The 13,624-nt window shown below is 37.6% G+C and overlaps 1 protein-coding gene across 1 annotated transcript; it reads right to left on the bottom strand.

The window, feature by feature from the left end:
- Positions 1 to 9,158: 9,158 nt before the first annotated feature.
- On the bottom strand, positions 9,159 to 11,485 carry LOC149942609 (sialin-like). The gene is made up of 5 exons (XM_090179485.1): positions 11,054 to 11,485; positions 10,812 to 10,995; positions 9,587 to 9,717; positions 9,369 to 9,518; positions 9,159 to 9,308 (listed from the first exon to the last, which is right to left on the bottom strand). The coding sequence occupies exons 1-5, from the start codon at positions 11,483 to 11,485 to the stop codon at positions 9,159 to 9,161; spliced, it is 1,047 nt and encodes a 348-aa protein (XP_090035611.1).
- Positions 11,486 to 13,624: the final 2,139 nt, after the last annotated feature.

A 13,624-nucleotide genomic window follows, 5' to 3' on the forward strand; every position in this document is an offset into this window, starting at 1 on the left:
CCATTTCCACCTCTGCTGCGCGTATATTGGCAATTTACCGGTTTGGTCGTGGAAGACGTCAACTCAGCTTCAGAGACTTTTAGGCCTTTTTTGGGTCGCGCTGTAACCTCAACTACTGGTCGTATTTTAATTCTGTAAACGGATTTAAAATCAGCGTGTTTCACTTCATAGGCCCGTCTTTTCGCGATTTATAATTTAATCAATAACGCCGAGAAAATATAAGTTTTTGAAGCCAGGAAATTACGGTTCCGAGGCATCCATTTTCCCTCTTAAGTTTCAGATTGGCGCGCATGCGCAACGGGAAACTGAGTCTAACACGAAAACCGAGGCCCAGCACAAATACAGGGAGGGTATTCTGTAACTTTTTTAGTTGTCGAACTCGAAGACGATCTCGAACAACATCCTTATCGAACGAGATCCTTCTCGAACAGAAATTGGGATTCTGTAACTCGTTTCGTTCGAGTGCGATACTGAAGTTGTCGATCTTCGACTTCAACTTAGATGTCGATAGTCTGACGTACTTCCGTTTTATGGGATGCCTCACGTGATCAACCACGTGACTAAAAAGACGAATAGAAGACTAGTATATATTATTAGCAGACTATAAAACATAAACACATGTCCAAGTATTTTAATTTTGTTGTACGTACCGAAAATGAACGCAACAGCAAATTATGATAAGCTATTTGGAAGCAAACGAAAGATTTAATGATTATGACAAAATGTGGAATATTTTAACCGAAAGATTAAATTCTGATGGTACAGGACCCTGCAAAACTGCGGATAAATGGAAAAAAGTAAGTTGTTATTATTAGTCTTCAGTGCTTGCATATACTAATGATTTAATAGGTATTGGCTGACTGGAAAAGTAACTGTAAATCTAAAGCAGCTCGAATAAAAAAGTCTTTAATTGAATGGAACGGAGGAGGAGAAAAGACTACGGAAGCTCTCACAACTCTTGAAGAAAAATTATTAGCTGTTTATGGAAGAGAATTAACAGATGGTATAGCTGATACCAAAGAATATGGTCTACCTATTGAAGTACGTTAAATTCTGGCACATTTTAATGGTTATAATGCCCTAGCTAGCCAACTAAAATGGAACAAAAAAACTAATGGTCCACATTTTCTAGACTCAGCCGGCATCTACTGTAGTGATGGAAAACAATCAGGCTGAAATGGACACTTTCAGTAGTAACAACGTACCATTCACTGATGTATCTCACTCGACAATCAATATCTCAACATTGGAAACAAATACATCAGCATCCGTTTTTAACCGTAACAATTCATCAATTGAAAACGTTTTGTTGATAGATTTTATTAGCGGTGAGTCAGACGGCAATACGGAGGTTTATTCAAATGCTGAAAAAAAGAGATGTATTGAAAAAGCAGCCAAACGTAAGTTGAGTATGCAATATAACCCGGCCATTGGTTATAGGGCCTTATGAGTCACAAGATGACTTAGGACTGTAGTGGTGACTTAATGGAAAAGTCCAGATCATGTTTAAATATACTCAAAAATATCAGTATTTTTTTTAATAACGAGAAATTAACTTTTAAACGAGCCAAATGCAATGACGCTGTTTGCGCCATAACTGCTCCGCGTGCTGTCTGCTAATTATTATTGTTGTATTAATACCCTAACAAAAACTGCCGTACAATCATTTTATATTTTACTTTTTAGAGAATATCACCAAGCGAAAAAAATGAATGAAGGCAAACAAAATTCAAAAACTCAACTTGATAGTACTACAACTCTGCTAGAAAAGTTACAAGACTCTCAGAATGATGTACATAAGGATATAGCGTCTTCGTTTGCCCGTTACGCGAAAGCCACCGAAGACCTTGCTATTTCACAAAAACAATTGTTAGAAATCAAGAAAGAGAAAAATAACATAGAAAAACTAAAACTCTCAACATTTAGGCGGACAAATGATTTAATCAATTCCTTAGTTCATGTTATGGCTAAAAAAGAATTAGGTAAAAGTGATATTTAATTTGAAAAAAAAAATTACAACGTGATTCATATTGAATAAAACCAAGAGCATTTTAAAATTTATTTCTCATTCGTTACATAAAACGCCTTCGAATTATTTGGTCACGGGTTTGTTGTCCTGCAATTCTCCAACTATCCACTGGGTTTCCTCTAGGTGGTGCCACATCTTCCCATGGTCGATTGTCAATCCATATGGCATCAACAACGCCATATTCACCAGCTTCTAAAGGTTCTAATTCCATATAATCATTTGGCACTCCGCGTAAAATACAAATGTTGTGCAACACCACGCACGCATTAATTATTTTGGGTGCTCTTTCAGGAGAATAATGAAGTACGCGGTCCTTGAGCAAACAGTGGAAATGCTGTTTCAAAACTCCATTACAGCGTTCTATAACTGATCTTGCAGATTGCTGACAGAGTGAAAAACGTTCCTGAGGAGATCCAACTGCGGGCTTGGAGATTGGAGTAATTAACCATGGAAGGAGCGGGTAACCACTGTCTCCTGAAATAAAACACATTTTATTACTACCAAAAATGTTATTAGAAGAAATGCATTTAAACTTAATTTATTTATAATTGGACAGGTTTTTAAGTCTGTATTAAGTGCTGGAAATAAATTTCTTCAATAACACCAAAAATTGTCTCTTGATAATTTTAAATTAAAATAGCAGTTTTGTTTAAAATTACCTAGCAGCCAAGACCCTTTCAATTTGACTCTTTCAAATGTATTTTCAAGGTAAGCAGATATTCCGGATGTTTTGTATATGTAAGTGTCATGCGTTGACCCAGGAAATAATGCATTTACTTGCGAAATAACCAAATCATAATCACATATCTGCGTAAAAATAATGAAAAGGGTAAATAACTAATCATACATTTAGAAAACTGATCTTTTACCAGTTGAACATTTATAGAATGATATCCTTTCCGATTCACATAGAGATATTCTCGGTTTTCAAAATTGACTTTTGATGGTGATACAATGGCTACGTGCGTGCAATCTATTGCTCCTATTACCCCCGGAAAGTTTGTTTTCTCCATAAATCTTTAAAAATTAACCATGTTTTAGTTTAATATTTGTATATTATATCTGGGTATGTTTATATTGAGTTACCTCATCTGCGTAGAAACCCTTTCAACTTCATCACATGGAAATTTCACCCATTTAGAGGCTAAAACTTCTAAAATCACTTTAGAAACATCCCGTAGACAACGAGAAACTGTAGGCTGGCTAACTTCCAGGAATAGATCTTGGCCAACACACAATTGGTATGAACCAATCGCATAGAAACGTAGGGCAATTAATATCTGAAATTAATATATTTAAATGAATATTATAACATTTAAGGTGTTAGTTCAATTCTTACCTTGCTATCTACAGGTATTCGTTTTCCTCTGGCCTAACAAAGGCCCACGAAGCTCCTCACATAATTCTATAACAATATGTTTTTCAAGTCTATATAATCGGCGAAAGTTTTTTTCTGTGAGCTCAAAAGCTTTAGACTTATCTCTTATAACGCGCTGTCGTCTTAAATTTCGGCGATCTATTTCCCTTGCCAGTTGTAGTAGTTCAAGAGGAGCTAAATTCATTCCGGCCATCTTTAATATCACATCAATAAAAATATTTTGTAAAAGGAATATCATTGGAGGAGAGCTAGTCGAAGGCGATCTCAAAGTTCGACAACTTCCTTACAGAATACCATTTTGGCAATTTTCGACATCTCAGTTTGAGATCGAGAGAGATGTCGATCGACATCACGGTCTCGAAGCTTACAGAATAGCCTCCCAGGTCCCAAAGGCGGGGAATTCATTTCCTCGCCTTAAAAATTTCGTCGATTTTAAAAGTAGATTACGAGCGAAATACTTAAGGGAAAATTACGAATGTAGTCTTAAATAAAACCTGGAAACTTACTAAAAATCATATGAAAAATTCCAAGTTGAGTACAAACACTAAAATTATTAAAAAGGCTCAGAATTGCAACACAGTTAGGATAACAAATTCCCGTAGGAAAAGCATTGGGGAGAAAAACCAATTTTCCCGAAAATTCGTCCGCTTTGACTCACGTCGTCAGTTCATACATGTTATGTTTGGTTGAACTAATCTATCAGCTGTTAAGTTTAACACTAATCATTTTCGAGCTTTAAAATGTGAAATTGAAAGGAAACAAAAGAAAAAGGCAAAATGACGGGCTGAGTATTTGCGCAGCAAAGGTAATAATTTTTATGTGGTTGAACTAAAATAACAATATTTTTAATTATTTTTCTATGCAGGCCTTAGTTTGGCACTTTTATTAGAGACACTACAAACATTTAATTTTTAATTTTAGAAAGCACTATTTTTTTTAAAATTATAAAATTGGAATGTAATTTTTGTAAAGCACCACTTCTCATAAATGGGCATATATTATAACAAAAACAGTTCTTCGAACTGAAAAAACAGTTTAGAGCTCGTTAAATGTGCAGCCTTAAAGGGACATATATTATTTTTATTGTTGATTAATATGACTGCTCCTCCAATTTTTAACACAAAATCTTTGATCCAATTTTGCCCACAAAGGTATCCATATTTATATTTATTTTCTTCCCTACACATTTAACATTAAAATTTTAAAATTTATTATTATTATTATTATTATTATTTTATTTTTTGTTGCAGATTACTGCAATAAATAATACATAATAATAATAATAAATTTTAAAAATTTTAAAAAGGGGGTGGGAGCCCACTGGGGGGGGGGGTTCTTAAACCAGAGTCCTTATCAATTATCCGCGTGATGAATCGTTCCAAACGAACTTTAAAGGGAGTATAACCCCTGGTATTTTGTGTGGAACACCAACGTTTGCAGCTCTAGCTGCCCTTGACTTTGGCGCCACTGTACAGTGTACAGGGTAATTTTAATAAAAATTGAAGGGGTCTTCCATAAAGATTGCTTTGCAGATTATATTCCCTTAACTTGGAGTATTTGGGTATGACCCAGGCATTCTTTTACGAAAAGTCTTCCATTCTCCCAATGCCACAGCCCGGACGGGTGACCACTAGCCATGGCAGCGGGAGAACCCTACAGCGCGCAGTCACACCTCAGACGCGAGCCAACCTACCCTCCAAAAGGCGCAACAATGGGATGACCACTCCTCCCTTTACGCGCAGCTAATGGATTAAGGGTGGTTGCTATGGCACCATCAACAGACACCCATCTCACATGGAACGGGAGCCTAACGGCCGAGAGCGAAGGCACCGACAGGTGGCAAACGGGCACACTGCGACCCAGCGGGCCACATCGCCTCATAAGGAGACTTTCCGCCGCACAGCTGGAAACCAACGCCATCAGAGCATCGGCTGTGCATGGACCACCCCGTAAAGCCCGAGCCGAAGCCCTTTCCTGACCAAAGTCGGAGATGGGGAAGGACCATTTGACCACGCCTAGCATCTCCTATGGATAACAAGAGCCGGGCCCCAACTCCCCGGTAAAGCCACCAGTTATTGTACACCGTGATCCATTAAGGGCGTCATTCGAAAGACCACGAGGCTGCAGATCCGACGATCCGAAAATGCTTCAAACCAGTACACTTGAAAGATTTAAAGCTTTGATGATGGCAGTAATTTTCGGCCATTGATTCATTATTTGTTAGAGCAGCAACTACAAATCCCAGCATTCGGAACAACCAAAAGTGAACCAAATACATGTAAAATCTATTTCCAAGGACTTGGTACGATAAAGAGGTTTCAAAGTTACGCCCGTAGCTAAATACTTCCCAACAAATGATTTGTTAAACTTCTGGTGTTGGGTAAAATGTTGTAAAAATTTTGTATATTTCTGTAGACTTGTTGAGCTTTATCAGTGTGAAAAAATACGTTGATTACGCGCGTTTTAATTTAAATTTAAACTTATAGTATGTGTCATTAGCATTTTAAAACCTTCTTAAATATTCTGTAAATAACACGCGCTATAGAACATTCATTGTGAATTCCCACTTTACAACGGAAATGTAACCTTTCCATTGCCATTTATTTTATTTAATGTATTTGCATTGTATATATCTATTTCAACATTTCTGTAAAAATATTCCTTTGTAAAATGTACCAAAAATGTTAACCATAAGAAAAATAACACCTGTATTTCAACATTCCTCATTTCCTCTTTCCAAATATTTGTGTCTCCCCCTTTTTTTTTTAGTAATAATATCCACAGATGTTCCAAATGTAGCCTCTCGTGTTTCCCCCTTTTTCCCTGTATCTTAAAGAAATTATCCCGAAAATATTCCATTCGACAAATATACCTCGTCTCAATTAGTTAACCCAAAAAGGGAAGCTTAGGAACTTAGAAAATAAAAGATAGTTAAAAACAAGAACAGTTTCTTTATTTAATAATTAGTAAAGGTACGCGGAATAAGTACAAGAGTCCGATAGTTTAACTGTTTCAGTCCGGTTAAGCTAATAAAAAACTTGCTCTCCCCAAAGAACCAGAAACCAGAGGAAAGGAATCAAATAGAAATTTCTTCAATCAGGAGACGAAAGTGAAAAAAATGACACGGTATTTATATAAAAATTAAGGATTTATTCAAGGTTTTTAAAACCGCGTCACTTCAACGGACTTGGAACATTTATCAATTTTTTGACACTTTACAGTGTCTTCTAAAACTAAGCCAGTTTCATTAGTAGCGGTAACCAGCTTTCTTTCGTCCGCCATCCCCCAAGGCTGCAGCTCCGACGATCCGAAAATGCAAAACACCAGTACACTGGCGAGATTTAAGGCTGCGGCGATGTCGAATATTTTCGCCCACTGATCCATCGTTTGCTACCACCACAACAACAAAAATATTAGCTTGGACTCAGAAGTCTCTAGAACTCTCTCAAGAGAATAAAGTATGAAAGATCCAATACCCAGAATCACGAAAAAACGAGTTTAGTCATAATAACCGTAAGTTGTAAATTATATTTCACGCAAGTCAGTTCCTTATCTTATAGACGTTAGTTCTAAAAAGACACGCCAGACATTTGGGCTAAACTAAAACACTTATAGACCATAATTCTAGACTCGTGGTGTGACGGAATAGCGTGATATTTTTATAGAATTATTTTATTTATAGAATTTTTTAAATTGTAATCAGAGAAAAATTAAAATAAGTTAAGACTTAGTTTGGTCAAAGCCGGGATTTGAACCTACACTTTGCAATCGCCAAAATGAAATCCGTACTCTTTTACAGGGTGGCCCGATTTTTTCTCAAAAACTATTTGAGATATTATTTTGAAATTTTCAGGGTATGCGTATTTAAATGGGAACGATTTAAATTGTAAATTGCAGAAAACTCGAATATGCTTTCACGTTTTTTAAAAGTATTTTTTGACCGATAGGTGATAGGGAAAAACTTTCAATGAGAAAGTTGTAAATCATACTTGAGAACCTACAAATAACTTTAGTACGGTCACAAACAAACAAGTTTTCACTTAGATAATGAGGTCAGCAAAAAAAAACAAATTCACAATAGCAGTTCAAAGGGTTCTTTTACAAAGCTTAGTTAAATTAATTGTTTTTGAGAAGAATATTTCAACAAACAAGTGAGAGAAAGATAAATTGGTCCTATTAGATCTGCCAAATTTACAAAACATGTTTTTTCTTAGTTGATTTCTACAACACTTTAATTCAGTTTTAGTATTTAAACCAGAATAACCCAATATGAAGCGCAGTCTGTGTCATTCAAAGTTCAACAATGTCTGTGTATTCCGCTGCACAGCGCGGTTTAATGGTCGAACTATGTTTTGATGAAGCCCATCGAAACGCTCGTAGGGTATGTCAACTTTTCAGTATGCGGTATCCTGTCAGATTTCACAACCACAATACCTTTCTCGGAGCTGTTCGATATTTCCAGAACCATGGAGATGTCAATCCAAGATACCGAGGAGCTGGTCGGAGATCGAGTCATTGACCCATTTTTTTTCAGCAAACCGTCTGGTACCTCCACTACAACCTCTAGCTGTACTAGACCACCTTTACGCTGAGTTCCAACAATGATGGATAGGACGAAACGGAACAGTTCCATGGCCTCCAAGGTCGCCTGACCCCACACCGATTGACTTCTTCCTGTGGAGTTTCATCAAAGAACATGTCTATATGACGCCTGTTACGAGCCTGGAAGAATTACGTCAGCGTATCATCGATGCTTTTCAATTGGTCACTCCCGGAATGATCCAGCGTGCATTCTAAAGTATGCTTCGTCGTGGCAGACGGAGGAATTATCGAACAATACGTCTAATTTCGCATCCCTTTCGATCCCTTTCGTTGCTTCAATTAAAAATGCGTTTTCTTAGTTTGATTTTAAAGTACTTGTTTATCTTTCTCGCCCTTGTTTGTACCACATAAATGGTTCATTTATCGTTCATTGACATGCTATTCTCAAAAACAATTATTTTAACAAAGCTTTGTAAAATAACCCTTTTTGCCAGCTACCTCGAACTTGTTTTTCGCTGACCTCATTATCTAAGTGAAAAATTATACGATCGAACAAACGTTATTTGTAGGTTTTTAAGTATGCTCTACAACCTTCTCGTTGAAAATTATTCCCTAGCACCTATCTGTCAAAAAATAAATAAAAAAACGTGAAAAAATATTCGAGTTTTCTGCAATTTACAATTTAAAGCGTTCCCAACTAAATACGCATACCCTGAAAATTTCAAAATAATATCTCAAATAGTTTTTAAGAAAAATGTCTGGTGAGAGCAAATCAAGCCACCCTGTATAGTTGCCAGATGGTAGGCTTTCATACTCTTCCGAAGTTGGTTCTAATGAACTAACGTGGGAGCCTAATACTTTACATTATTTTGCGTCAATATCCCAACGACCAAGGGTGATATTACTCCTTGAACACAGTAGACTGCGTTGTAAACTCCCGTTAATGTCCCTTTGGAATAAATCAAAGTCAAGTTTATTTACTTATCTTGGTATATAATTGGTTAGTTACCCGCGAAATCAGGAGCCATATCCAAAACTGCGATGTTAACACCTACTTTCTGGAGCCCCTCTAGTCCTTTGGACATGAAGAGCAAAGCGGACGTTAGGGGAAGATTGCAGCCGGATGGAACAATGCATAGTACGCAAACGGATGATAGAATGACACCTAAAACGAATAGATTTCAATCTTTTGACCCCAGAGAAATTGATTTACAAAAAGGTCACACCAATAGAGTTAAATAGTTTCCTCGATTTGTTGGCTGTCAGCAAGCGCCGTTTCAAGATGAAGTCAATCGTGTATCCTCCGAGAATGGAGAACGCGATTTCCAATAACGATGGCACGGTTGAAAGATAGCCATTCTAGTTCGGGATAAATTAATGAATCCGAATTAATTAAACAACTAATTAATTAGGCAGTACTGTGAGGATGTCGAAGCCCAATATCTTGCCCACGAATGTCGGTATCTCAATGGATAGCATTTGACCACTGAAACCGCATAAGAGAGCCGTCACCAAAACCGCCCAATACGGAACGGATTTCCATATCTTGGACCAAGGCACCGTGTTTATCTTAAGAACATTAATAATAAATTTACCACGATCAAATACGGATTTCTGACTTTAAGTCTATACTTTACTTTATTTGGCTTTTCTTGGCCCTGTCCCTCGATAATGTAGTTCAATTCCTTTGAAGAAATCCAACGACTTTCATTCGGATACTCGGAGAAGACCACAATCCACATAATGAACCACGCTACGCCGCTTAAACCTTATTGCAAACAAGTGCGTACGAATAATGCCAATAAATTATTCCAAATTTTCTATTTCGTAACTATGTAAATTTGTGATTTGACGCGGAAGAAGGATAGTTTTGGGAAGAGCATGGACAAACCCTCCAAGATCTTCAGTATGAGAAGGAATCAGGGTTTCTTAAACTTATTTCCTGGCATGTTTGACGGACAAGCAAATACTCTTATAAAATAGATCATAAAGTACCAAACATGACAATTAACATTAATGTTCATATTAATATTAATGTTATATTTTGGCGTAACCCAAAGGATGTATACGATAATTATTTATTGAAATTTTTTGAGCTAAAAAACTGAGCGTTCTTTTGAACCCTGCCAACAAAGCGTTTCTGTGCCTAACACACGTTGTGGACTGTTTTTCACCATTCACACGCAGAAACTCAGTTGGCAACCGGCATTAGCCAACATTGCATCCCAAATATGTGTGCTCGTGGGAGTAGACCTTTACTCGCGGCACGGTGACAGTGGAACCAGAGTTATGAAACTTAAGGCTCAATTACGGACGCTTTCAGGTATCGCCCCGAGGGGTAAGACAATCTCGGATGACTTGTTCGCCGAGTTCGAGTACTTAGTACTGTTAAAGGTACGGATTTTTAAGAGTTCACGAACTCTTATTAGCACAGTCAGAGGTACGACAGTGTACACCGAGTTCGTGGAGTGACCTACCCCTCGTATCGCCCATATGTCAAACTTGCCTTCTCCAAATCCCACGTCTTTATCGACTCGTTATTTAAGGGGGAGCACACAGGTTAACTTTCTTCTAAAACCATTTGATATAAATTATATTTATTTTCTACGTTATAAAATATTGAATTTGATTTAATTATTTCCATAATTAATGAACGGCAGCATTGTTTCTTTTTATCAACCCGCATTTGAGGGCGCTGTCGACAAATCAACATAAAATCCCCCTACTTCACCCAGGTGAGGGTGGGAATAAAGTCTGTCCAATTGTGGGCATATTACTGGTAAAGCCTAATAATACAACCTCCTTAAAGTTGATTAACCCTGATAATATTCATAATGTTCGATAATATTTAAAAACTCTCACCGGGAAGATAAAAGGAGGATGGCCATCCACCGAAGATGTTTGAGGCGCAAAGAACTCCAGAGACAACTGCCCCAACAACTGAGCCGATAGGCATGCCGCTGTGAAGAATGGCGTACTGAAGTGAGCGTTCGGATTTCGGAAACCATCTTATCGTTAGTGCCGCGATGGTAACATACGCCAATCCCTGAAATTAAACAGGCGTGCAAAATGATACTCTGGGATTATGTATGGTAATAAAATACTTCGAATAATCCTTGCAGTACGCGCACCGCCACGAGAGCCTTGTAGCTCCAGCGAGCCGCCACGGGTGTCAATAACGACAAAACTGACGTCAACGCTACTCCAGCTCCCAGAGATATTTTGCAACCTACAGAGTCAGTGAGACGCCCTGCAATGAGATTACCCGGGACGTAACCATAGTAAAAGGAGCCCAATATGATTCCTTGCGTGTATTCGTCCCAATCGAATTCGCCATTCTGCAAGGAAAATACGCTTTTCAATTTGTACAGATGTAGGCGTGACATGTTATTGGATAATTTAACTGTAAAATCATGAAAATCCGATTCATTAGCAGTACTGGTAGCTTCTATGCACGTGCCAATGACCTTCAACTTTTGGTCTTGGCGTTTCTTGGTCATGGACAGAATAGAAACACTGAGATTCGTTCGTAGCATTAATATAATGAGAAAACCTAGACAACCTGAAAAGCTCACGATGTATCGTAAATACATGTTTGTCTGGAGGATTTCCCAACTGGTGTGTACAGAACCTAAACCTTGTTTGAAATATGTACATGTACACCGTTTAGAGTAAAGGGAAAACATTTACCACACGTTTATATACAACGGCACCTACATCACAGCTTTTTGTAAAATATTAACGTAGCAAGGATAAAAATGTGTGAAGATATAACCAAAAGCGACATACGACCCAAAATTGTGTCAACTCTACCTTTGTGCCCTAGTGAGAGTTAGTAACGGTTATAGTAAGTGTAGGGAGCATTTGGCTCGTGTGGCATGAAGGACTTGCCACCATCCTTCTACGCATTGTAACCTAGCCACCTGAATATAAGGCAATAAAAGTCGCTGATGACTGGGCCTAGGGTGGTGCCTTGGGTATTAGCCTAGCTGATTATTATTAGTCTCACAATAGACTACATAGTATATTAGATGGAATAGTACTAGCAACAAAATATTTAGTCTTTGGTCTGACCAAACGTCTCACTCAGCGGCACTGGAGTGGAGAAAATTTCCTATTTGGATGACGTATTTTCAACCCCCTCTCAAACTCCCTCTTTTTACTTCGCGACAAGCCCTCATTAAACACTACACCGTAATGACACACTTTTGGGTCTTATGTCGCTTTTGATATTACACAATGTTTTCAAGTGAACGGGCTTAAGTAACAAGGAGACACTTGTTAGAAACCAGGACTCACTCTTTACTATTGTTTAAGAATTCACGATTTTATTTATAAATATTAGAAAAAAATATTAATATTCAACCATGAATATTGATCTCCTACACTCTTAAAAATGAGGAGTTAAAAAATTGGGTTGTCTCACTGCAACCCAAATTTGGGTTAATAACAACCCAACATTAGTTAATTTTTAAAAATTGGGTAATTTTTCATGGGTTGGTTTATTAAACCAAAACTAGGTTAAAAATTTGGGTTGAAATCCATATAGAAACTTTTCAGCTCTCATTTGGTTACAAAATTTTCAACAATGGTTAGCTTATTCCTACCGATGCTCATATTTGTTGTAAAGTGCATATTTGGTTACTATAATAATTAAAAAAACAAGGTGAAAATACAAAAAATTGCATAAAAATATTACAACGAAACGGAAATAGAAATTTTCAGTATGTACTCTCTTGGGGGAAATTGTTATTTTTTGTAAATTTCAGAAAAATCGTGAAAGTTTTCACGGTTTTTACCTCTCCGAGGGGACAAAGTCCCCTAGGAGGGGTTATACAACCACCGTGTCTGTCTGTGGGTCTGTGGGTCTGTCAGGCCTGCGAACGCGTTCGCATTTTCGGTGCAAAGTATAATCACTGCGTACGCAGTTTCTCAAAGGGTTGGCAAAACCACCGTGTGACGGTGAGCGTTAACGGATGCATTTACGGTTTGGTTTGGATGGGGTTTTTTCGCTCACCGTCGTGACGGTTTGGTGTATTACGTTTTTGTAATGTTTATGCGTAGGTTGTGAGTGTTGAATTTGTTGTGTTTGTGTTCTGATGGTTGTGCATGTTGAGTCTGTTGTGTTTATATGGGCCTTTTCTCTCCAACTTCTTCTTAATGACTTTGGGACGGACCGAGTGCTGAGTGTAGTGCTACCTCTCAACGTCCAATGGCAGGGTTTCCACCAGTTGTACACGGTATTCGTCTTAGTATCAATTTGCGATCGCATCGGGCGGGATTTGAACCCAAGACCTCCTGATTGACGTTCTACCACAGAACCACCGACACTTGTTACGCATTATTGAAAATTTGACCTTCAGCTTTATCGGAAGCGTATTTAATAGAGTACGAAATTTTGGTTTAATTGAAATAGAATTGAAATTGAAATTATTGCATCGAAGAAATTCTAATTTAGCGTTTCTCTATTGATTAAAAACAAATGCGCCACCCAGGTTTCGAACCCAGACCATTCGGCTTGGCAGTCGAGCGCTCTACCACAGAACCACCGATAGCTGCTTAGATTCACTGAAATTAAGACAGGCATCGTAAGCATAATAGGTAATAAAGTCTTTTTTATTAATGAATTTATGAAGGCCTAATCTGGTTTTTTTTAAAGGTTAAATCTTGTTTTA

The sequence above is a fragment of the Leiobunum rupestre genome, chromosome 6 (assembly GCF_980474605.1).
Source record: "Leiobunum rupestre chromosome 6, qqLeiRupe1.1.hap1, whole genome shotgun sequence".
In the NCBI taxonomy this organism is placed as follows: Eukaryota; Metazoa; Arthropoda; class Arachnida; order Opiliones; family Sclerosomatidae; genus Leiobunum; species Leiobunum rupestre.